At 36.6% G+C, this 27,354-nt stretch overlaps 1 protein-coding gene across 4 annotated transcripts in view; it reads right to left on the reverse strand.

The window, feature by feature from the left end:
• The window catches only part of DIAPH2 (diaphanous related formin 2), a 1,008,160-nt gene that overhangs the window by 219,435 nt on the left and 761,371 nt on the right, over positions 1-27,354 (reverse strand). For all 4 annotated transcript variants that reach the window (XM_004377544.2, XM_023732386.1, XM_023732385.1 and 1 more), the window contains one exon: positions 10,026-10,161. In XM_004377544.2, coding sequence (XP_004377601.1) covers positions 10,026-10,161 — 136 coding nt within the window. The remainder of the gene's footprint in view (positions 1-10,025; positions 10,162-27,354) is intronic.

Raw genomic sequence — 27,354 nt, forward strand, 5'->3', positions numbered from 1 at the left:
CTAGGTAAAGAACCACGACCAGCCAAGGGGCTTACTGAGGACAAAGGGAATATGTAATGGGTTGGGCAAGAAAGTAGTTCTAAATACCAGCTATGATCATATCACCAGTTGCAGAAATGAGGACTCCAATTGTTTTCAATATTTCTTCCTTGTTTTGTTATACATGTATGAATACATATATATATATATAGCACATACCTTTGTTGTCTTCCCTCCCTTATTCCATTACTTATTATAAAATATATAACCAGCACTAGTGCGTTTTCAGTTGTACGCACGTTAGTTGCATCATGTTAGGAGCAAGTATGACTTTATAATTGTCTTTATTTAGAGATCATATACGGTTTAAGGAGATGTGTACAGGTGTCAAGTTAATAAGGGGTGGACTGTGATGATTAAGGCTATGTGTCAACTTGGCTAGGCCATGATTTTCAGTAGTTTGGCAGATATTACGTAATCATCCTCCATTTTGTGAACTGATCTGAGCAGTCAATCAATTGAAAGGGGAATTTCCTTGGGGCTGTGGCCTGCATCTAATATACATATAGATGTTCTGGCAAAGCTCGTCCTCTCTGATTCCTGCATCCAACTCGTCATCCTCTGTCCTCTGATTCTTGGGACATGACCCAGCAGCCTGTCGTGTGACTTGCAGACTTTGGGTTTGTCAGCCCCTGCAACCATGTGAGTCAGGAGAAGCCTCCAGCTTGATGTGTCTGACCCACAAATTTGGGACTTGACAGCCTCCAGAACTGCACGAGCCATTTCCTTGAAATAAATCTCTCTCTCTCTCTCTCTCTATATATATATATATACATATATATGTATGCTTCACTGGCTTTCCTCCTCTAGAAAACGCAGTCTAAGACAGTATTTATGAGCTGGTCATTAGCATCTGTAATATATGCCTGAATGATGCCATCTATATTGTCTAAGCAATTTATATTATGTGGAGTGTTTTAATACTGTTGTTGAGTGCTGTCGAGTTGATTCTGACTCATAGTAACTCCATGTGACAGAGTAGAACTGCACCAGGCTTTTCTTGGCTGTAATCTTTAGGGAAGCAGATCGCCAGGTCTTTCTCCTGCAGGGCCACTAGGTGGATTTGAACTGCCAACTTTCTGGTTAGTAGCCCAGCGCTTAACCATTGGACCAGCAGGGCTTATTGTTTTAATACTACTTGGATCAATTCTATTATTTGTGGGGTTTCTAATCTATAATTCCGATTACTATAACTTAATGTCTGGGGTATGACATTAAGAAACAAGATATTTTTTGACATGTTCATATCAAAATAATGTAATGTGAAATGAATTTGTTCACTTATAAGATTTAATTATTTTAAACCTCGGAAAGTTGAGAAAAAGAAAATTGCTATTGACTATTACCAACAGAATTTAAAAGGTTAGGTTTATTGGTAAAATTTGCTAATTCTCTCTCAGAAGACTGATTTATCATCAAATCTGAGTAAGGTAGCTCATTCTTTATCACCATACTGGAAGTAAATAGGCCAATTCTAATTTCCATATAATCTCAGACAGGAAGGAGTAAAACTGTTCCTGATTAAATAACATTTGCATAAGAAACATACCTGAAGTTTGCAATTTTAAAACACCAGTTTTTAAAAAATGTGTTTCTTTTGTATTGTTTCCTCCAAGTCCTTGCAGTTAATTTAACTTCCATAAACATGAAAAGAAAGAGATTATTTGCAAATACTGCAAATATTTGTTAAGTTTGCGTCTTTCTACCTACAGAACTAATTGATTTTTTTTAGTGGTCTCTAAGTTAATTTTAGGAACCGTGGTGGCACAGTGGTTAAACGCTCGACTGCCACCCGAAAGGTCAGCAGTTTGAACCCACCAGCTGTTCCACAGGAGAAAGATGTGGCAGTCTGCTTCTGGAAAGATTATAGCCTTGGAAACCCCATGGGGCAATTCTACTCTGTCCTATAGGGTTGCTATGAGTCGGAATTCAACTTGAAGGCAATAGGTTTTAAACTAATTATTATGTATACCAATATAACCAAAGGTTGGAGAACATAGGTTATACTTAATACTTTGCATAGTTTACATAATACTGCAAACATTCTAGAGCATATTTTTGATTTAGCATATGTTTTTCCTGCATTTATATTACCCACCCACTGCCCTTGAGTTGATTCTGACTCATAGCGACCCCACAGGGTTTCCAAGGCTGCAAATCGTTACGGAAGCAGATTGCCACATCTTTCTCCCACAGAGCTGCTGGTGGTTTCAAAAGGCTGAACTTTCAGTTAGCAGCTGATAGCTTTAACCACTGCACCACCAGGGCTCCTTAGAATTTATATTAGCTTTCTCAATTTTACATTTAAATAAATGGTGTATTGCTGTGCATATTCTAATTATAATTATTAGGGAAATTGTGCAATAAATATTGGCTGGATGAATGAAATAACCAAATATGCCAAAAGACATAAATATATAATTATCTACTGGTAAGATGTGCTGTTCTTAAAAAAGAAGTCTATTGCCTATCTGAATCTGTTGCTTGCAACTCCCATTTTTTTTATCTCTTTTATGAAATTTTTCCTTCCTGTTACTACCTTCTTAAACTGCCACAGGTTTAAACTCCTACTTTGAAGAGAGAATCAAGTAGGAGCTAACTCCTTTTTCTTCACCTTTCACTGTTCTTTTCCAGCTACATCCACCTTGTATTCACCTCTCCTTTCTTGTGCTTCTGGCTCACTACCTTGGTAATCCCAGAACAAATTCCCATAATAACCTTAGCTCTCCTACCTCATCATACTACAATTCCCTTATCTGACTTTGAAGGCTCTTCACAGTTTGGCTCTATCCCAGCTTTCCAACAGTTTTTCAATTCAAACTCTCCTCTAACAATGACAACAACAGAAAATATTTATTGAACATTTAACTATTTATCAGGGACTGGTAATAGGCCCAAAGATATTAATATATAGTTGGTAAATAGACTAGAGTATAAATACCAGCAGTCACTGGTGTTTTACATGGATTACCTCATTTAACCCTCACAATAACATAAGGCAAGTATTAAAATTATTCCATTTCATAGATGAGAAAATTGAGGCACAGAGGGATAAAATACCTTGTTCAAGACTATATGGCTAGTAAGTTATAAAGCCGTGAGGCATTTGTGGTTAAGTGGTAGAATTCTCGCCTTCCATGCGGGAGACCTGGGTTGGATTCTGACCAACGCATCTCATGCGCAGCTACCACCAGTATATCAGTGAAAGCTTTTGTGTTGCTATGATGCTGAACAGGTTTCAGCAGAGCTCTCAGACTAAGACAGACTAGGAAGTAAGGCTTGGTGATCTGCTTCTGAAAAAAAAATGAGCCAATGAAAACTCTATGTATCACAATGGTCCAATCCACAACCAATCATGGGGAGGTGCAGGGCTGGGCAGTGTTTAGGTCCGTTGTGCATTGGGGGTCTCCATGAACCAGGGGCCAACTTGATGGCAGCTAACAGTAACAAAAATTGTTGAGCTGGGACTTGAACTTAGGACCCATACTCTTAATCATTTTGATATATTTTCCTGTAGGCCATGAAATATATCATACCTAATTCTTGTTGCCATATGTGCTAACATGCACTACTGCTGATGTTATTCCTTGTGACTTAGTTTTCCCTTTGCTTATCCAAATATTACCATCTTTCAGGGTCTAGTTTGACTGATATATCTAGAAACTGCAGCTAGCCTTCTCCACGGAGCCGTACCTCATTTCACCAGACCTCATTGATCGCCCCTTCTAGATAGTTCTACAGAATAAAGAATCTCTATTATATATCAGGACTTGATTACACACTTCCCTGTTTGCCAGTTTGACTTTGTTTCATCTTTCTGGCAAAACTATAAGCCTCTTAAGAGTGGGGACTATGTTTTTAACTTTTTCTAGATTCTTAAGTGAGCACAAAACAACTCTTTCATCAGCAGCAGTGGCAAATATATTCTAGGTCCCATGTTATGTACTGTACTTAATTATCTCATTTAATCTTCACTAAAACTGTAGAATGTAAATGTCATTATCCTATATTACAAATGAGGTAGATGAGGCATAATGAGAAAAAGGAAAAAAGGACAAAGTCATAAAGCTAGTAAGTGGCAGAGCTATGACTGACTGATCTCAACTTCTTAAAGTACAGGCTTTAATAACTTTTTAGTCATGCCACTTAATGTTTACAAAATGACTGTCTCTTTAATATATAATCATGTCTCTTTCCTCCTTTACAATTAAGAAAATACTATTTCTTATCATAGCCTTTGCCTTCTGATCTCCAATTCTCTCAAAATGGAAACTTGGAACATGGTACTTTTATGGATTTAACTTGAAAGATATAATCCTCTGACTGCTTGTTTTTCATGATATCTTTACTTAATTCTGAGCTCAGCTGATCACATCTAGATTACAGAAATAATCTTCTCTGTTTGCTTTATCCTATTATTCCTCTGAATAATTACATTCTAAAATTTTTCTCCTTGATGTATATATAATTTTGCATGCTAGACAAATATGCCTTACTGTTGTTACTTGGAGCCCTGGTGGTGTAGTGGTGAAGAGCTCAGCGCTAACCAAAAGGTCGGTGGTTGGAATTCACCAGCTGCTCCTTGGAAACCTTATGGGGCAGTTCTACTCTGTACTATAGGATCGCTGTGAGTTGGTATCAACTTGAAGGCAATGGGTTTGTTTTTTTTTTGTTTGTTTTGTTTTGTTTTGTTGCTACTTATTGGGCATTCTTTTTAAGGGAGTTTGCAATTTTGTTAAGTTGATATGAAATAGAAACTTTACAGAAAGAGCACATGTGTTTTTAAAGTTGTTCATAATTTTCAGAGCAACTTTCTTTACCCTAGGTACTCTTTAATACTTTTGTTATAGGGAGGATTCCCAGTTCTAATGGTATGTATCTCTAGTCACCTGTGAATGAAATACATCTACATTTTCTACATAATATGTACATCACAATGACAATCATGTATTCTACATCATCTGTCTTTCAGTAGAAAGGAAGACTACAACATTCTAACTGGACATATTTAAAGTTTTCTAAATCACTTTCTGACTGCACCTTATTCTCAGGTCTTCTATAGGCTTTCACATCTCATGAATTCACATTTATGTGGCTTCACCATGCTTCCTTTACTGCTCTCAGAGTGTTTGCAATTGCCTTCCACCTAGTTAACAACAGCACATTTTAAAAGATAGTGTTTGAGAAACTCACTGACACTGAGCACCATCTTGATATCCAACTCTTCTTATTCTTTCTTTTCCATACCATTTCATTTTCTTAATTAAGACTACAAGTTTCCAAAGTAAGGATCTCTTTTTGAAACATTTATAAGTACTAACACACACTCACTCCAAGTGTAAAATAATGCTACAATAAATAATTTTACAATGCGTAGAACACAAATCAAGAACCAAATGGTGCAGCTTACTATTGGATCTATAAATGGAAATAAGGTAAAAACACACAAGAGAAAAATGCTATTTAAAAATGTGTCTTCCATGTTCAGATCACTCAGGTAAGCATTAACACAAAAACTTTATTTGGATGGTTATTTTATGGCTTCAATCATATTTGAAAAGAAAATTAACCAAATCTTGGCAAATGAAAATATAGATTATAATATAATATAAAATTTATTTCTCGTTAGAAGCATATGTTTAGGGAAATAGTGAAAAGTTGATAAATATTTGGAGGGTGCAGCGTGGAGCACGGTGTGGGTGAGAAATTATGTTACTGGCAAAAATCTACATAGACATCGTTTTGACTGCTTGCTCTTTTCACTGTTAACCCCAGAGATACTCAAAATGTGGTCTTAAGGTCTCCTAAGTGTCCCCGAAACCCTTCAGAGGATCTACAAAGTTAAAACTATTTTCATAATAATACTGACACCTTTTTGTCTTTTTCACTCTCATTTTTTCATGAATGTGTAGTGGAGTTTCCAGAATCTGCATGATGAATGATATTGCGTTAGACTGAATGCAGAAAGCAGGTATGAGAATCAAGCTCTTTTACTAAGCCAGGCTTTAAAGAGATTTACAACACTAAATTTTTCTCTTCTCACTGTTTTTCTAAAATACAGTTACTTTTCATGTTAACATGTAATAGGTTTATTATTGCTATTTTAACTGAATTAACAAATAATTTAAAAATTATCTCAGTTTTAATATCTAATATGGTAAATTCAATAGATACGATCCACATAAACAAAAGATCTTTATGGTTCTCAATAATTTTTAAGAGTGTAAACGGGTCCTGAGACCAAATAGCTTTATACTTTATCCTGGTGACCTCATTCAAACCCATAGATTTAAACAGTAATAAAAACCCCTGATTTTCAAGTCTTTCTGTCTAGTCCAGATCACTTTCCTCATTTTCATACTCATTTAAACAAGGGCTTCTTAGACATTTCCAATCTTTACAAAGCAACTGAAAACTAAACATGTTCAAAATGATATTAATCATTATAACTTTCCCCACCAATTCTGTTCTATTCCTGAATTTTCTTTCTCTGTGAAGGGTACTACCTTCTCAATGCCTCCTTTCCTCAATTTTCACCTCTAATCAGTCATCAGGGCCTGTCAGTGCCATCTTTTTAATACCTGTAACCTGACCTCCACTACATTAGTGCATGCAGGCCACCGTTGTCTCCTGTCACAACTAGGACAATATCCTCATAATGTTTGTTGTCTCAGGCCTTTCCCTTCCAAATCCATTCTCTATGCTTCTGTCAAAATGATCTTTTGAAGAATCCTACCTGAGCACATCACTTTTTAGTTTATAAACATTTATAGGCTTCCCATAGCTTTCAGGGTAGGCCCTTAGCAAAGCACAAAGGAATGCTCACAATCTGTCCCCTACTATCTCTCCAGCCTCTTCCTTCACTACTCCTCAATGCACACAAGGGAGCTACCTCTCAGCACTTTTCTATTAACTCCATCACCTTTTAAGTGCTCCCTTCCTACCAATATACACTGCCAGGCTGTGCTCTAAGTGTCTACCTCCTAACTGAGTGACCTTCAGTCAGGACCAATTCTCTTGATCTATTTATGAGGTTTTTTTTTTGCTAAATTATGTCAGTACTATATTTTACCTTGGCTATTGGATACCCTGGTGGCGTAGTGGTTAAGAGTTCAGCTGCTAACCAAAAGGTTGGCAGTTTGAATCCACCAGGCACTCCTTGGAAACCCTAAGGAGCAGTTCTACTCTGTCCTATAGGGTTGCTGTAAGTCAGAATCGACTCAATGGCAACAGATTTGGTTTCGGTTTTATTTATATAACATTACTTCTTTTCTTTCCCTTAAAATTATGTTTACTGGGTAGAAAAGATAAACTACAGTCGATTCCTGAAAATGTTCACATATTTTAAACATATGAAGAATAAACTTAATGAAATAGATATCAATTCAGATGAGCTACTAAGTAGGCATTAATGAAGAATAATTACTAATGATTATTAGTTAAAATTAATTGTTATAATTAAAATGCATAATAACCAAACAGAAACCTGTTGCTGTCAAGTTCATTCTGACTCATAGTGACCCTATAGGACAGAGCAGAACTGCCCCATAGGGTTTCCAAGGAGCAGTTGGTAGATTCGAACTGCCAACCTTTTGGTTAGCAGCTGAACGCTTAATCACTGTACCACCAGGGCATAATTAACTCTGGTCATGGACTGCCTGGGTTCAAATCTTTGTTCTACCTTTTACTATCTTTGTGACCTTGGGCAAGTTACTTAACTTCCCTGAGCCTCAGTTTTTTCATCTTAAAATGAGATAATAACACTTTCCTAGTATGGCTGTTCATTTCATAACAAAACAATCCTATGAGGAAAGTGTTACAGGGTCGCTATGGGTCAAATTGACTCGAGAGCAAGGGTTTTTTTGTTTTTTTTGTTTTTTTTTTAAATTTGGTTAATAGGGTTGTTGTGAGGATTAAATGGGTTCGTATATGAAAAGCTCCTAAAATAGTAGTCCCTGTCCCTGGCTAAGTGCTATTTAAATGTTAGTTTTTCTTATTCTTGCTATTAATTATTATTAGCATCATCAACTTCATCATCACTTGACAGATGCATGGATATGTGCAAAGATGCTATAGCCAGACTACTTGGATTTGAATATTGGTGCTGTTGTTATTGTTAGGTGATGTCAAGTTGATTTCCAGTCATAGCAACCCCATGTGACAGAGTAGAACTCTTTATGGGAGAAGAACACCACAGGTCTTTCTCCCACGGAACTACTAAGTGGGTTCAAACTGTCAACCTTTTAATTAGCAGCTGAGCGCTTAAAAACCATTGCACCACCAGGGGTCCTTAAAAATTGGTACTAATACTTCCTATCTGTGTGACTTTGGTTGAGTTCTTAACTTCTAAGAGTTTCAGTTTTTTCATCTGTGAAATGAGATAACAAGAGTACCTACCTCATAAAGAGATTATGAGTATTAATTGACTTAAAATTTGTAAAAATCTTAGAAAAGTGATTGGCATATAAAAAAAAAAAAACCCACTGCCGTTGAGTCAATTCCAAATCATAGCGACCCTGTAGGATAGGGTAGAACTGCCCTGTAGGGTTTCCAAGGTTGTAAATCTTTATGGAAGCAGACTGCCACATCTTTCTCCCAGCTGGTAGGTTCCAAGCACCGACCTTTGGGTTAGCAGCCCAGCGCTTAAACCACTGCGCCACCAGGGCTCCTTGATTGGCACATGGTTGATATTAAATAAATGCTTGTAATTTTTACTATTGTTATTGTTATAATTTAAAAAAACCAACTCATTGCCATCAAGTCAATTCCAAATCATAGCAAACCTACAAGACAGAGCAGAACTGTCCCATGGGGTTTCCAAGGCTGTAAATCTTTATGGGGGCAGACTGTCACATCTTTCTCCTGCAGAGCAGCTGGGTGAGTTCAAACCATGGACCTTGCAGTTAGCAGCCAAGGGCTTAACCATTGTACTACCAGGGCTCCTGTTTTTATAATAGGTGGTCCAAATTAATCATGCTATTTTGTTCACGTTTTATTTGTTTTAAAATTCTCTAGCCCTTAGATAGCAAATGCTATGCTTTTTTATTCATAAATTTTCAGAGCATAGAGATTTGGTGCCATTCTTTTCCCCTCTTCTTTAAAAAAAAAAAAAGCAAAACCAAACAAAATCCACCTTTAATATATAGTCATTGCTGCAAACCAAGGTAATAATTTACTTTGTACTGTGAGCGTATACCAGCATTTTGCACTTAGGCTCAAAACTGAACAAGATGCTCCTCCCTATTTTTCTGAACTTGTAATAGTGCTGTCAATATCCACTATGCCTTCAAGTTTTCAACCTCACAAAGACTATTAATTGTTACTGCACCCTTAACAGATGGGTCAACAAAATGAAATTAAGAGCCATAAAACTCGTCCCCGTAACAGTTATTCTCTTTTATCTCACCCTCTTCTACCCTCATCACTCCATAATATAATTTGGTAAAATAAAGAAGAGGAAAGACTACTTCAACAATATATCACCTTGCTTTCGTTATCAAAAATCCTGAGTGCTCAGTGTCAATTGATAAGAAATACAGGTAGCTCAGTACTGAAGTCACTCCACAGGTTCACCCTTAAGCCAAAGATTAGACAGGCCAATTAAAAAAAAAAAGTAAGACTAAATGGGCACACCAGCCCAGGGGCAAGGATGAGAAGGCAGGAGGGGACAGGAAAGCTGGTAATGGGGAATTCAAGGTAGAGAAAGGGAGAGTGTTGACACGTCATGAGGTTGGCAGCCAATATCACAAAACGATATGGGTATTAACTGTTTAATGAGAAACTAATTTGCTCTGTAAACCTTCATCTAAAGCACAATAAAAAAAAATACAGATAGTATTATAAAAAAAAATTAATACAAATAACTAATAATGTTGTGAATTTTTTACTAGGACCATGGCAATTATTCACTTTACAACCACTTCAATATTAAGTACAGTTATTTTGCACTTTATACATAATGTAAAAAACTGGAAATAGTTTCATACCTTTGTTTATATCAATGAGTTGTTTCTTTTTCTTCTGGCGTTCCAACTTTTCTTGCTCAGCCTTCTCTTTGGCGAGCTTGGCCCTCCTAGTCTTCTCTTCCATTTCCCTTCTCTTATTGATTTCTTTCACTGCTTCCTGTACATACAAAGTTAAACAAAAATCTTTCTGTTAAAAATTGAGGAGTTGCACAATTTAAAAATTATATAAATGCACAGAGATGGGAAGGCATTATAGCAGCCTCAAGGTGTACACATATAATTTTGAGAGAAATAATCTTAAAATATCTCTTCTTTTAAAAACAAAAATTAGAAATGACTTAGGATTCAATTGCCATTACCTGTGGTCCCAGAAAATTAGGGACATCATTGTTACAGATTTAACATAAACATACTTTATCCACTGTTGAAATATGAAATAGTTTTGATACACAAGAAGAGGTTTAATATGGACATATGACTCATTAAGTATTTCACCACTTTATTGTACATTTTCCTCTCATCCGTAAAATGAGGCTTAAAAACAACATCTCATAGGATCGTTGTGAGGAAAAATGAGCACCTTAGTTATCTAGTGCTGCTATAACACAAATACCACAAGTGGATAGCTTTAACAAACAGAAATCTATTCCTTCACAGTCTAGTAGGCTAGAAGTCTGAATTCAGGACGTCAGCTCCGGGGAAAGGCTTTATCTCTCTGTTGGCTCTGGAGGAAGGTTCTTGTCATCAGTCTTCCCCTGGTCTAGGAGCTTCTCAGCGCAGGAACCTAGGCTCCAAAGGACGCGCTCTGCTCCAAACAATCCTTTCTTGGTGGTATGAGGTCCCCATGTCTCTCTGCTGGCCTCTCTTTTATATCTCAAAAGAGACGGACTTAAAACACAACCTCATCTTGTTGATTGAGTCCTGCCTCATTAACATAACTGCCACTATTCCCACCTCATTAACATCATAGAGGTAGGTTTACAAAAACCAAACAAAACCCGCTGCCATTAAGTCGATTCTGACTCATAGCGACTCTATAGGACAGAGTAGAACTGCCCCACAGGGTTTCCAAGGAGTGCCTGGTGGATTTGAACTGTTGACCTTTTGGTTAGCAGCCAAACTCTTAACCACTATGCCACCAGGGTTTTACATATAGGAAAATCACATCAGATGACAAAATGGTGGACAGTCACACAATACTGGGAATCATGGTCTAGCCAAGTTAACACATATTATGGGGGACACAAATCAATCCATACCAATGAGATACACACATGAAGTACTTAGGACAGAGATTGAGGTATTATGGTCAAGAAATTTTAGCTATAGTCTATGATAATGATGGTGGTTATGGTAATGATTACATCTAAATGATTCAGGGCATGAAACATGGGCAACGTTACCACAGAGAAGAAATATCTACAAGTTTAATAGGTTTTTACATGCCATAACCTTAAATCCTGAAGCATATTTCAAGCTATAGTCCGTTTTATTTTGGACAGATTATTTGTGGAACTCAAGTGAATTACTACATTTTAATATATGCTGTGGGAGAAAGCTGATGTAAACTGATCAGCTGGAATAACAATATTAACTTCCTCTGAGTTCAGACCAGTTACTAATACAGTGACATATTAAATGCAAGTTCTTTCCATCAAGTTTCTCTTTTTTTCCAAACTATGGTTGATTAGATCTACTTCATAGCATATATGAACTGTTTCATAAAAAAATATTTTGTTCCAGAAACCGTGAAGAACTCAATCACAAGAACATATGTATAAGGCTTTGCCAAGAAGAGTCTATACGGAAATATAGATATTCTTTCCTCATGTTAAAAGACACAATAGTTTAAAATAGCCCTGAAAACACTTTCAAAAATCTCCTGACTTGAAAAAAATGATGTCATTCTACAAAATCTAAATGACTCTACCTTTATTAGTACCTTCCTGTTCTATTGCCCTTGTTTGGCTAATACCCTAAGCATTTGGTTAAGACCACAGAATGATCTGGCACCTGCAGGCAAACTCAAAAACTGCCACTTTAAATGAACTGGAATAACAGAATCATAATTTTAGAGCAGGGCTTCTCAACACTGGCACTATTGTCATTTGGGGCTGGATAATTCTCAGTTGTGGCGCACTATCTGATAGATTGCAGGATGTTTTGCAGCATCCCTGGCCTCTACCCACTAGATGCCATTAGTACCCCTCTCCAGTTGTGACAACCAAAAATGTCTCCAGAGATTACCAAATGTCACCTGGGGGACAAAATCACCCCCTAGTTGACAACTTAGAGTATTTTATACAGATAATTTATTCACCAAAAATTATAAAGTAAGTTTTGCATCAGGAAAATGCAAATCTAAGCCACAATGAGATACCATTTGTGATAATTATAACCAAGAAGACAGATAATAACAAGGGCTCACAAGAAATAAGAGAAATTGGAACACTCAAACATTGCTAGTGGGAACGTAAAATGGTGCAGCCACTGTGAATAATAGCTTAGCCGTGTTCCAAATGTTAAACATGGAGTTATCATATGACATAACATTTCCACTCCTAAGTATATACCCAAGAGAAATTCAAATATATGTCACACAATAATTTGCATACAAATGTTCATAGCAGCATTATTGACAATAGCCAAAACGTGGAAACAAACCAAATATCCATCAACCGATGAATAAACAAAATGTGGTATACATATATATACAATGGAATACTATTCAGTAATAAAAAGTATGAAGAACTGATACAGGCTACAACATGGATGAACCTTGACAACATTATGCTTAGTGAAATAAGCCAGACACAAAAGGCCACATATTGTAAGATTCTATTTATATGAAATGTCTAGAATAGGAAAATCCATATAGACAACAAATAGATTAGTGGTTGCCACAGGATCGGGGAGAGGAGAACAGGAAGAAACTAATAATGGGCATGGGGTTTCTTTTTGGGATGATGAACATGTTCTGGAATTAGTGGTGATGTTTGCACAATCTTGTGAATATACTATAAACCACCAAATTGTATACTTTAAGATGGCAAATTTTATGGTATATAAATTATATCACAATAAAATAATAATTTTAGGTTCCTCAGAAAGTTAAGCATAGAACTACCACATTGTTCAGCAATTCCACTTTTAGGTATATATACCCAAGAGATCTGAAAGCAACAATGCAAACCAACATACAGTACTTTTATGCAAATAACATACACCTTCTACGTTTGTTTGCCTATTGTGCCCTCCACCTTGAGGTATTTTCCTAAGTGTGCTGTGCTAATTACATGTTGCTGTAAAAAAAAAAATTGGCACAGCAGCGCTTATGGAAATAACCTGCTAGAGGAGGGTCCAGTTGGCAAACAAATGTAGAAAGCGTGTGTTATTTGTGTAAAAATACGGTATGAACACCAATGTTTATTGCAGCACTATTCACATTAGTCAAAAGGTGGAAACAACCTAAATGATCATCAATGGATGAATGGATAAACAAAATGTGGTATATACATATAATGGAATATTACTCAGCCACAAAGAAAAACAAAGCCCTGATACATGCCACAACATGAATGAGACTTGAAAACATTATGCTTAGTGAAATAAGTCAATCACAAAAGGACAAATATTGTATACGATCTCACTTATATAAAATCAGAATAGACAAATATATGAAGACCAAAGTTTGTTAGTGGTTACCAGGGGCAGGAGGGAGGGAAAAAGGGGGAACCATTGTTTAGGGAGCAGTGAGTTTTTGTTTACGGTGATGAAATTTGGCAACAATTATGAGTGATGACTGCACAACATGATTAATGTAATTGAGATCACTAAATTGCACATCTGAAATAAGGTAAACTGACAAATGTTGTTATATTTTATAACACTAAAAAGTAACAATTTAAAAAACTGATGTTTGAGGAAGGCAGGATTGGAATAAAATTGCAATTTAGGAAAGAAAAAAATGACAATGTGGAAAGGCAACATATATTCAGGCTCTGACACCAAAACAAGCTGTATGCTTTCTGGAAAGTAACATGGAAGAGGAGGCAAGTAGAAGAGAAGGGAGGTTAAAGCTTGTGTATATTTTATTACCAGTTAAGCTTATGATCTGGTAAACTGTCACTAACATCTGGATGTACCCTTCTATTTTCAATCTAATGGTTTAGCGTAATAGCTATTCTTTAATGTAAAGCTACTATGTGCCAGGTGTTTTAAATCCTTATTAAAAACCTACAAACTAAGTATTATTTGCCCTCACTTTACAGATAATGAAACTGAAGTCCAAGTAGGTTAAGTGACATGCCCAAGGTCACACAGCTACTTAAATACAGTAAGTGCCCAGGTTACGCGTGTCCAACTTATGGACAACTTGTACATGCCCTTTAATGTTATGTAAATTTGCCCACAGTATGAAAGGACTGAACCAACCCCTACTTGCAACAAATTCTTCATCACAATCACCTTCACTTACTGCACGGGGAGCTTTTAAATTACTGAAAAGGCTTTGAGCCTTTTCTTGCACTAAAGTAAAGCTAAATAATAACTGTATGCACCTGTTCCGACTTACCTACAAATCCGACTTAAAGGCACACTTAGGAACTATCTCGTTCATAACCGGGGACTGCCTATACCAGAATCACCTAGAGCTGTTTGGCATCCACATCTATGTTCATGTATACTACCATGATGTTTCTCAAGTAGGGCTGAGAGGTAAAATACAAGATGAGAAACGAATACGTTTTAGTATCAGCATGTCCCAATACAATGTTTGAGACACATGCATACTAAACAAATGTAATCTTTGGGACATATTTATACTAAAAAATTATTCACTGTTTATTTGAAATTCAAATTTAACTGGGCATCTTGTATTTTTATTTGATAAATCTGGCAACCTTATTCCCAAGGCGGTATTGATTTTTTTATTAAGAACTTTTGATAGACTAAGATCATCTAATGAAGACAGCAGAAATGATGTTTTAAAAAAATCCAAATCTAAACTATATTTGGAAGAAGAAATGTTGATATGGATAATTGATAGGTATTATGTGGTGTGTGAACTTGAATCATGCTATGTCTACAGCATTCTTCATATATTTCTTTATCTTTTGAAAATAGTAAAAATTAAAAGTATGTTTTATTAAAAAAACCCTAAACTGATATAATTTGAGGTAGAAGAAAATAAAGCAATGATTAATATCAAAGAAGCACTAATGGACAAATTTAGTATATTTGAATAGATTAAATTTCTGTATGAGAGGGAGGCTTGCTACCTATGCTATGAACACAGCATGAACATAGGTCTAATAAAGAATGAAACAGACCAAGTAACAGGCTCATCAGTTTATATCTTAAATGTTTCAGGAATAGATTTAACTACAAACAATCACACAATGTGAGATGGCATGTGTAATCCTAAAGAGACCAAAACAGAAGGGGAAAATAATTTCTGTGGTTTGGTATTAATGAAAATAAATGAAAGCATCTACAAAGGCATGTATTTGTCAAGCAACACAGACTGTGGAGTAAGGTTCTGGTCCTGACATCACTAGGTCTTTCTTCATGAAAAGGTTTCATGCTGAAAAGAAGACAATATTCCTCTTGGTGATTTTACTAATAGTCTCTGGCTTTAGGAAATTAGGGATGGGAAACACGTGCCTATTTAATTCTCTTGCCTTAGAGCGGTAAAAGGAGAAAGGAAAATCTTAACTATGGTTTCATATCAACAATCTTTAGTTTTACTAGAGTGAAAGATAAGAAATTTCAAGACTTTATTTAACTCTCCTAAAAGTGTAAAAGCTGATGGGGAGGGAACTCCTTTGAGGGATGGGCTGTATTCTTCTCCTAATTCATACAAAACAAAACCCAAATAATTAAAATAATAGAAGCAACAAGAGTAGATCTAAGGTCAGGGTAAACAAAATAAAACAATTCTTAAATAATCAACTGTGATTAACAACACTTTATACTTATCAAGCCTCACTAAACATTTTAAAACACTAACTCATTCGAAAGTAAGCATCAATCATTATTTCTTAGGGTTGGGAATGCCAATTGTTTAAATTCTGTCATTGTCCAGGACTGTGCTCTGTTAAAAGGATGCTAATTGAGAAAGTGTTTTGGTAGTAACCTCATACAAGATAAGAAATATATTTACAGGAAAAAAATCAGTTTTACTGGCATATCTATTTTTCAAGAGCCACTAAAAAGTACAAAAGAAGCAAACTATGAAATAAAATGTCTCTAGGATTTACTGCAAAATATATTCACCAACCTAATTTTAAATCTCTCACTGAAATCGCTATTGCCTCACTGAAAAACGTAAATAAAACTCTTATTTCCCTTGCTGTGCATAATTAACCATGAGACCTATGGACTAAAAATGTCATATGCAAAAAAAAAAAAAAGTTCGTATAAATGCGAAGACCTCTCATTTATTCCAATTAAGCTTTAAGAAATGGATGAAACTGGTTCCGAAAATTTCAAGGGGCTCAGATGCCAGCATCATTCATGTCAGGCCTACATAAAGCAAGCGTCTTCCCACTTTGTTGTATTATTTGAAAACAAACAACCACCAATACAACACCACCACTAACAAAACATCCTTAACTTCCATTTCCTTCAATGGCTTACTATATCAGTGCTGACTACAGAAGCACTTTACAAGCACTGACTGATCTCACTGAAAGCTGAAGGTGTATTTGAGGGACACAGCAGTGGAACAATTAGGAGTCTAGATCTTAGAATCAGACAAACCTGTTTTCAAATCCAAGTTCCATCACTAACATTGAAAGCTGTATGACCTTGAACAAATTAGTTACTTCATCTCTTTGGGCTTTAGTTTCCACATCTGTAGATCGGAGATATTACTACTTTAAATCACAGAGTTGTTAAATAGATTAAATGAAATAATGCTTATATAAGCCACTTTAGGACAAAGCCTGGTACAGAATGCTCAGTACATGGTAGCTGTGACTATTACGTGTTAACAGAAACATCTGAAAGTTTGGACAGTAAGAATTTGGTCATTAAGGCACAAATGACCACATTTGTTTTCAATGGTTTATTCTGCCTGCCTCCCCGCCAACATTTTGTCTTTTGGAATTCACCACGACATAGCCTATAATTAGAAATGTAGCATCCACCCTCATAAGCATACGGAACATGATTTTTAACTGTACCATATTATTGGCATCTAAGATGATATTAACAGTTTATATATATCATTATCACTTGCTTCATGGAAAAACAAACAAAACCTAGAAATCTATTCGGTCTCTCTCTTGGGTTTTGGATCATTCTATTTACTCATGTGAATATATCTGGGAAAACATTCAATTCCTTAGAGTATCGGAAGCTGTATGATACCAGAGTCACATAACCTTAAAATAATGTAAATTGGAAATATCCTGGTGAACAAACTGGTAACTGATGCCAGAGGCATACTGTGATCATACTGCCGCATATTCATCAGGGATGTTGGAAGGATTTGCAAGTGATACTGAGTCAGATGATTCGGCAATAATATAAAGAAACTTGGTGTGTATTATATTGAAAATCTTTCTATACACTAAACATGAGTCACCAATATATTATTTTTTAATAAAAACTCAGTGAAAAGGTGAAATTCTCTTCACATTTTTTATCTGGAACTCTCTAAGCACCTGATTCTCTCTCAGCTTTAATGCAAACTGTGCTTTTAGAGGTGTTTTTTTTTTTTAACTTTTTTATGTTTTATGCTACACACTTCAGAATTTAAAATTCTTTTAATCACCTCTTTTTAAATAACATAGAACACTTAAAATTTAAATGAAAGAACCTCTAACCTGGATACTGTCAATTTCTACTTTCATAGAGAAATATAATGATTCCAAGACTTTTTCTAAAAAATGCATCTTTTAGATAATAAGATTTTTTTTTAATTCCTGACCTGTAATTTTATGCCCAGAGTAAAAATAATGGGAAAGAGGCCTGCTTATTTTGTTCATCTGAAGCCAGGACCTATAATCCAAATGTTTTAAGTAGAACAGCATACCCTAGTAAACTGAGGATAGCCTTTAGGGGCTAAGCGATCTGGTTTATATCCTAGCTCCTCTATCAACTATCCTGCTTTCTTCCCTGGGGCCATTAACTGTGCTAGGCCTCATTTCCTGATTTGTGAAATACCTGTACTTGATAGTGCTGGTTTCTGATTTAAATGGAAAATTGCATAAAAAGCTATCAAGCACCGTACCTGGCACATAGAAAGAATTCAATAAATGGTGGTGGTGATTATTGCTGTATTATTCCACATTTCAGCAATACTAAGGTCTCATGCATTTCAGGGTCTGTACTCCATTTCCCACAACTCAGGAGTGTACCCTCTTATGTGCATGCGCACTGAGGAGAAGGAAGAATCCTTTTTATACGGCAATTTCCTTCAGTTCAAGGTTCAGAATACAATCGCAATATCAGGTAAAAATATGAAAAAAATGAAAACACACACACTCTCACACCCACAAACTTTGAACAGAAAATAGGACTTGTCTTTCTGAGCCAAGAGAAAAATTATATAGGTAGAATAAAGAACAGGTAGTTTTAGGGGGGAAGAAAAATCTTGGTATTAAGTTACCATATTTGTCACATCCAAGAAACACAAAGATCATAGGATAATTTGCTATTTGGACTAATAACAGAATTCACACATCATATGACCTCAACACAACACCTTACCGGACTATAGCATAAACCGAGGGATGAAGTTTCCTGGGGAAAGGCAGTGGAGTATGTGTGTTTTATTGTTTGCTTTTTAACATCTGGAGTTAGTTCTACAGTCTGAGAAAATGAAGAGCATAAGGTCTAAGAAAAAGCCATTTGACTTGGAAATCAGGAGTTCGTTTTTATTTCTTTAGTGAACATTTTTCTCAGAATGGGGGATTCATCTGGTAGGCCTAAAGGCTTAGGGAGGGGTCAGCAGAATTAGCCTACACAGGCCTTGCTAAGTTATCTTGCTAAATCTTCCCTTTTTTACCCATAGGAGGCTGTTAGCACTGCTAGAAAATCCTCTACTGAAGGATTTCAAATAGGAGATAAGATGAGTAATAGTCCTTTGTGCATGTTTGTGGAGTTCCCATTCCACCCAGTCATAACAGGAGGTAAAACAGGTAAAGGGGGAAAGGTTTCCCAGACCTGGAAACTAGCGTTATAGCAGCAATGTCTTTTCCCTATCTCAAAGATAAAGTCCTGAGCACGACAATGACAAGGGAAGACAATTTATTATATTTACTTTATATTATATGTACATTTATTTATACGTAACATCTTTTCATCATTTTGCAAAAAAACAATTCTCCTTCCTTCCCTTTCATTGGGCTTCACAGAGATACCTAACACAATCTTTGCTTGAATTGTTTTAGCTTCTAGTGACACTTTTGCAATTCCTTGTACTTGCCTAAAGGATGAAGAAGTTGTTAGGAAACACAGACCTCAATGCAGGTTAGCACACTAACTAATGTTTAACTTGGGCTGAGGTTCTTATCTGTTAGTAAAAGCAGGTGAAAAGCCTAAAGAATACTGAAGGTATTAGTAACTCAGGAATTATATGCTCTTCCAGATCTTTCTCACTCCCATTTTAGAGTGATCATATCAGGCTACCCATGGGAAGAAATAACAAGAACCAAGATGAGTTTTTCAACATTTGAACCAAGAATTAAACAACCAGATGATTAGAGAGAAAAAAAAAAAAACCCTACATAAGATGGTGGCAGTGACTCAATAGAATTTTCAAATGCAACTGGTGACAAATTAAAGAAAGGAAGAAAATCTACTCTTTAATTAACATTAAACAACATTAGATATTCCTTTTTCATAGTTTCAATGTGTTTAAAGGGCATATTGGATTGAAGGAGTCATGATAAATTGCTCATGACAAAGAATTTCAGCTGCAGCAACTAAACTCTGAGAGTTGTAGGGTACCTCTGAAGACCTTACCAGCACTATCACACTGCGAAACTTTTCTTTCCCAGAGATTTTACTTGTTATGGTACCAAAAGACCCGATACTGTCGAGTCGATTCCAACTCATAGCGACCCTACAGGACAGAGTAGAACTGTCCCCATAGGGTTTCCAAGGAACAGCTGGTGGATTCCAACCACTAACCTTTTGGTTAGTAGCCGAGCGCTTAACCAGTCTGCCGCCAGGGCTCCTGTTATGGAACAAGTGACCTATAAAGTTCTTCTTATGAAAAATCTCATGAATACTTCATCGACCAATCAACTATAATTGCAACAGAGAGGTATAATTTTCTTCCTCACTGGAATAACTGAAACCTTGATTAGCTTGCTCAAGCACATAGGTGCCTCAGTAATAGACACTGAACAAATGTATTGATACTGAAGTTAAATGGGGATTAAAGGATGTTTATTAACCTATGTAAATGCAGTATGAATCATAGATGTATAATGAGCCATAGGAAACCTGCTCAACCAAATCAAACAAAATAGAATTTTTTTCCCCTCTTAGATTCCTGAGATACTATGTTTCTGGCTTCTTTCCTACAGGCAGTATTGCTCCCTCTCCATCTCCTTTCTAGACTACACTTTCCTCTCCCACCCTTTAGTTTTTGCCTTCCCCTAATGTCCTCATCTCTTTCCCCTCTTCCTTTTCTTTCCCCTCCCTCTTCCTCCTTGCTTTTCTTCTCTCTTCCGAACTCTCTCTCTCTCTCTCTCTCTTCTTTCTGTCTGTCAGAGAATCCATCAGTTCCTACTCAGTATAGAAGAAAAAACCCCTTACAATGGCCTGCAAGGCCATACATGATGTTTCCCACTACATCTCTGACCACATCTCCCCCTCCGTCATTCTGTTTCAGCCACACTGGTCTCCTTCCTGTTCCTAAAAAACAGTTGGCACTCTTCCCTCAGGGCCTTTAAACTTTCTGTCCCCTCTGCTCTCAGTTATCTTCATGGCTTGTCCCTCACTCCCATCAAGTCTCTCCTTCAATTTCTCTTTTATCAGTGTGGCCTCTCCTGACCACCTTACATAAAATATCCCCCTGACAAACTTCTTAGCTCCTTCTTCCCTACTGTATTCTTATTCATATCATAAATGGTCAAAAACTAGTTAAACTTCAGATAAGCTTCACATTTTCTAATTAGTAACAAATTACTGAAGCTAGCTGATTTACATAACAATAGTTTTTAGCCTAGGAGTTCTCAAAACATTAAATTCCCAAGAATATCTCTCCACTGTCCCCTACACACCTCCTATTTCTTTATTGTGGAAATAATGGCCCCCCTTAGTGACCTTGAAAAAACATCATCCACCTTGGAAAAGTGGGTTTCTTCCTAATCATCCATAGGTTATTGTTCACTGATATCTACATTTATTTTCTTAAAAAATACCAGTGCTTAGTGTTTCTGAGGTCTGATATCCATGACATTTGTCACTCTGACATAGCTCAACATTCTACTGAGAAAATTAACTTGTGGAGAGATCCGTATTTACACGGAACTTCCAATGCTAAAATAAAAGTTGCAATTTTGAAAATAAGATTTTTGTTTTCAGTAAGATATTTGTGGAATCCACAGGTATTAGTATTTGTTAGCTTTTCAAGTAATCTTTTGGTTCAAGACAAAACCTTCTCAGGTCCGGCTAGAAGGTTTATATGAAAAGTTCCTTAAGTTTATTTGCATAAATGACTTCCTTTTGGTAGAGGGGAGACACACAGAAAAAACCTGATCTGCTGCAGGTAAGGGAGTCAGCTGAAGTGAATTCAGGTACATGTTTACTGAAGTAACCCTCTTGTATTCAGTACAACCAGCTCAGCCTCCTTAGGAAACAAATAAAAAATTAATGTATCTTTTCTCAGGCTGTACATATCTGGAGGTTTGACAGACAAACAGATCTTTGCACACCAGTGTGGTTGTGAAGAGAATCTCAAAGGTAAATTATTAAAAACAAGAAGAAAGAAAAAAGACTGTTCTGTGCAAATCTCCTTGGATATTAAACTTGCAGTTGGTTACAAATCGGTCATACACTGATAATGAAGTCTGGCTGTGATCCCCAAGGCCTTCTTTTAAAATCTGCCTTACAACTGTAAAAACATGGGATCTGAAGTTGGAGGAAAATCTGCCTCTCCCATCACAGCCCATTAGAATGCTGAACTCTGATTAGCTAGAAGTTAATCTGCAATCTGTAGCATGGAAAAGCTTTTAGAATACCGCGGTTTCTGCAGGCACATTTTTCTTAGTAGGTATTTGAGTATCCCTCGTTTCCATCTGGGAAAGGAAAACAATTGCCTTCATGGACCTTGACTTGATAAAATCTACACAGTGCTTTGAGTGCCTATAGGAAGTTAATCTATAAGTTTTGGTTTTTTTTAATTTTATTTTGAACCAAAGAAACAAAATGAAATTCTAAAGTGACTGATACAATAGTTTAATGGGAAAACATCTTCAGGAAGTACGGGTGAAGAGAGAGGGCAAAACAAGTGAGTGGTATGTTACAGGTCTGAGACCTGAGTTTACTGCCTTAATACTGTCACCATCTTAGAAGATGGAAGAGGCAGCTAAATCGATAAGGTTTGTGATGAGAACAATTATGGTGGGGTGAAAAGCAATCTGGAGACCAGGATAAGAATATCAAATTACCTTGACAAGTAGAATTACAGACTCACAGAATAGGAAGAGGCTACAAGAAAACACTTGCTTAGTCTTCTGCCTGTGGATAGGGTTACATGACCTCCTTCAAAAACTTGTTCTAATACTTTATCACTTCTAAATAGAAATATTTCCTTACGTCTAACCAAAAGCTGTCATATTTTTTTTTTTTTTAATGGCCCATATTTTGTCTATTGGCCTCTGGGGAAAGAGAAATCTGGTCAATAGCTTTTAAAAAATTTTTCTTCATGGAAGTGTGGATCCCTGGTGGCGCAGTGGCAGGGAAATTTCTTAGTTTTGTAGGGTAAAGACTAGGGGGAGGGATGGGGTTGGAGAGGCCCTTAGGAAGATTTGTTTGGAGTCTAAATTAAGTTACTAAATACTATTTTCTAGACTAGTTAACTCTCTTATACAGCCTTCTTTCCATAAATTTAATAATGGTTGGGCTTTCCTCTGGGTCTACTCTATTTATTGGACATTATTATTTTTTTAAGATTTTTTTTATTGTGGTAAAAATACATATAACAAAACATTTGCCAATTGTCTTAGTTACCTAGTGTTGCTATAACAGAAATACCTAAAGTGGTTGGCATTAAACAACAGAAATTTATTTTCTAACAGTTTAGGAGGCTAAAGGAGCCCTGGTGGCACAGTGGTTAAGAGCTGGGGCTGCTAACCAAAAGGTCAGCAGTTCGAATTCACCAGCTGCTCCTTGGAAACCCTACGGAGCAGTTCTACCCTGTCCTAGAGGGTTGCTATGAGTTGGAATCGACTCGAAAGCAAGGGGTTTTGTTTTTGTTTTGTTTTTTTTTTTAGGAGGCTAAAAGTCTGAATTCAGGGCACCGGATATAGGGGAAGGCTCTCTGATGATTCTGGAGGAGGAAGATCCTTGTCTCTTTCAGCTGGTGTTCCTTGGTTCCTGGTCGATGTTTACGTGGCATTTATCTTCCCCAGCTTGTGCTCCTTGTCTCAGTGTTTATGCTGCTCCATATATTTCAGAAGAGATTTGTTTTAGGACATATATATAGCCTCATTAAAATAACAAAGAAAACTCTATTCCCAAATGGGATTATATTCACAGGTATAGGGGTTAAGATTCCCAAACATATTTTGGCGGACACAATTCAATCCATGATACCAATTCAACAATTTTTACAGGTATAATTCAGTGCCATTGATTATGTTCATCATGATGTACAATCATTACCACTATCTTTTTCCAAATCATTCCACAAAATTAACAGAAACTCACTTCCCTCTAAGCAGTGACTCCCCATTTAGACATTATTTTTTAAATTATGAGCTTCTCATCCTCACATGCCTCCTAAAAAAACAAGAGGACAAAGCCACCTTGGGAAGCCATAAGCTGGAAATACTACCCTAAGAGATATGTGCTAGCCAATACCTAGTATAAGGATATTATCAGTTTCCCATGCTCTAATTCTCCTTACATGTTATATTATTTGCTTAGTAACATTTTAAGGTGCAACCGTAAAGTTATAGTATTAGTTATGATGTATCTGTTGAAAACATGAATCCTGTCCCTCATTTTGGGAAGCCATAAATTTATTTTGGTGAGGGCCATGACTCTGTGATTGAAACTTCTCTTCCAGAATTGACCTATGAATCAAAGGAAATAAGTCTCATTATTTTAGAGTCACCATATTTTTGACCAGAGATTTCATTACACCGTTCGATCATACATCTTATTCATAAAATTTGTTTCAACATCACTTTTGGCTGTTTCAAAAAATCAAATCCACTCTCAAATTGCAATGATTTAGTGCCTTGAAAAACTATGAAACATAGGCTACATAACTCTTAGGGAAAATCCGAACTAGGAATTTCCAAATTATTTAGGGCTATGTCATTATCTTTCGATTAAGAACACTAGGGGGGCAATATTCCCTTGACTCTATACATTTCTGTGTGTGTGTGTGTGTGTGTGTGTGTGTGTGTGTTTTGCCTTCTTTAAAAAAATAGTCACACATTATATACTGCTGATTCACAGTTTTGTTTCACTAAGAATCTTTCTGTAGTGAATTTATACACATTCTTGTCTATATGCTATCTACTTGATACCCTTAGTTATTTTATATTTTACTATTTCTTAACTGAACTTGATTCTGAAGGAGCATGCACATCCAATGAAATTTTCTCTCTTTTTTAATGAGGTGTTAGAAACATCTCTGTACATACTGACATTAATAATTCACCTGCCCTTTGGGGTGATGGGAGAGACAGGGAAAGCAAGAAGAGGCCAAGGGAGCAGAAAAGCTAAGAAAATAAAAGTAGCCTGAAGAGTATTCTGTGACTTGTACCTTCAGTGAGAAGCAGGAAACATTCATTCATTTATTATCTACCATGTATCGTTACATACTGTTCTAGGCCCTGGGGAATCAACAATGAGCAAGGCCCTTGCCCTCATGGCACTTAGAGGTCATCCAAAGATGCATGAGAGCGTTAGTCCTTTTTCAGTCTCTCTTCTAGCCCCGACAGTAGCACTATCCTACTCTCATTTGAAATAATATTCTAGAGTTTAAAGTCTAGATCCTGTTTTTATCCCAGTCATCACTGAGAATGAATGTCACATGGGAGGGAATCAAAATCTTAGTGAATAGATACTTCTTCCTCTTGGACTACACGGCATCAATTCTTGCATAGGAATAAATTAAAATGGTTTTTCTCAATTTTCTTTTCACAAAGCCATCTTGATTGCCAGTCAGAACTCTATGATCTTCTAAGTAGCAAAGTGATTGTTTGATGATTTGTTGTCCTCTTTTCCAAGACACTGACAACAAGCTGTCCTTCCAGTAATTGTGGGGTAGCACCTTTCCCTTTATTGATGCTGTCTGAACAATCAGGATAATTTTCTAATGTAGAAAAAAATGTATGTAACACTAAAAAACAATGGGAAATGAAGCAACATAAATAGAAAAGTGAGCATTGGCAAGGCATGGAGAAGTACAGGAACACAGAGCCGTGAGGTCACAGTGGTCCTTAAAGTAACTTGACAAGGCCTTGTTATATCACTGGTAAGGGAAAAGTAATTTTCATTAATTAGAAGAGAGAAAGCTACTTAGGGAGCCCTGGTGGTGTAGTGGTTAAGAGTCACGTCTGCTAACCAAAAAGGTCGCCAGTTTGAATCCACAACCAATCGCTCCTTGGAAACCCTGTGAGGCAGTTTCACTCTGTCCTATGGGTTACTATGAGTCAGAATCGATTTGACGGCAATGGGTTTTTTCCCCCCATAAGGGCTACTTCATCACCATGAGATGCAATCATTCTTTCTTATACATAAAATTAATACATGTTACATAGTTCACATATCCATACATTTCCTTTATGCATGTTTGCTGCAGTCTTGATTTAGTTTATCAGGCTCTGAAAGGGCAGGTGCTATGCTGGTGCAGTTTACTTCAGGTGTGATAGTATATTCAGATGAGCACCCTTCCCCATGTGTTAACATAGCATCTTATACAAAGGAGGCGTGCAATAACTATTTCTTAATTAAGACAGCCATGATTAATCTAGTATAAACAGTAGCTTAGCACATTTGGTAACAAAATTCTTATTTGGGTTTATCCTTTTTGACAGTTGGCCTTTTTTAAAAGAGCTGTGCCTAATTTACAGGCAGGAGAAATTGAAGGGCAAAGGCAGATTTACCATGAAGTCAGTGAAGCAAAAGCATTAGGACTCCTCTCTTGCATGGGAGAGTCCCTGGCAATGTGTTCACCTGGCCATGTGTTTTTGTAAAATTTGCAAAAGAAAGATATTCTTTTTCTTAAATGGGTCTGCACGAACTGTACAAATGAGGGCCTCGCAAATCTGGACCCTACGCCGTTTAAGGGATATGTAAAAACCTGACAAGAAGTCTGATGAAGAATAAGAGAAGTGCTAAAAGTTTTGCAAATGCTGAAACATAAACAAAAAGATGGATAATTAGACTCAGGGAAGACTGGATTAAGGGATAAAACCATATCCATGGACATGAAGTGGATATTTACTTAAAGGACAAGGCTTATGAGATATATTCCAGATTTCCAAAAGTCAGAATAATAGGCCCTGCTTTTAAGTTTTAAGAAGAGAAACTGAAAATTAAGAAAAACAAAACAAAAAAACTTTACAGTAAGGATGGCTGTTATGTATTGAATTAAAAAATATGTGTTTTAAATCCAAACCTCTATGCCTGTGGTTATAATTCCATTTGGGAATGGGTGGCCTTTGTTATGCTAATGAGGCGAGATTAGTGTAGAGTGTATCTGGAGTCAATCTCTTTTGAGATATGTTGTTGTTAGGACAACAGAACGAAACACTGCCCAGTCCTGCACCATCCTCACAATCGTTGTTATGCTTGAGCCCACTGTTGCAACCACAGTGTCAGTTTCTCTCGTTGAGGGTCTTCCTCTTTATCACTGACCCTCTACTTTACCAAGCACGATGTCCTTCTCCAGGGACTGGTCCCTCCTGATAACATGCCCAAAGTACCTGAGATGAAGTTTCACCATCCTTGCTTCTAATGAGCACTCTGGCTGTACTTCTTCCAAGACAGATTTGTTCATTCTTCTGGCAGTCCCTGGTATATTCAATATTCTTCGCCAACACTATAATTTAGGGGTGTCAATTCTTCTTCCATCTTCCTTATTCATTATCCAGCTTTTACATGCATATGAGGCAGCCGAAAATATCATGGCTTGGGTCAGGCGCAT

The sequence above is a fragment of the Trichechus manatus genome, unplaced genomic scaffold (genome assembly GCF_000243295.1).
Source record: "Trichechus manatus latirostris isolate Lorelei unplaced genomic scaffold, TriManLat1.0 scaffold00051, whole genome shotgun sequence".
Lineage (NCBI taxonomy): Eukaryota > Metazoa > Chordata > Mammalia > Sirenia > Trichechidae > Trichechus > Trichechus manatus.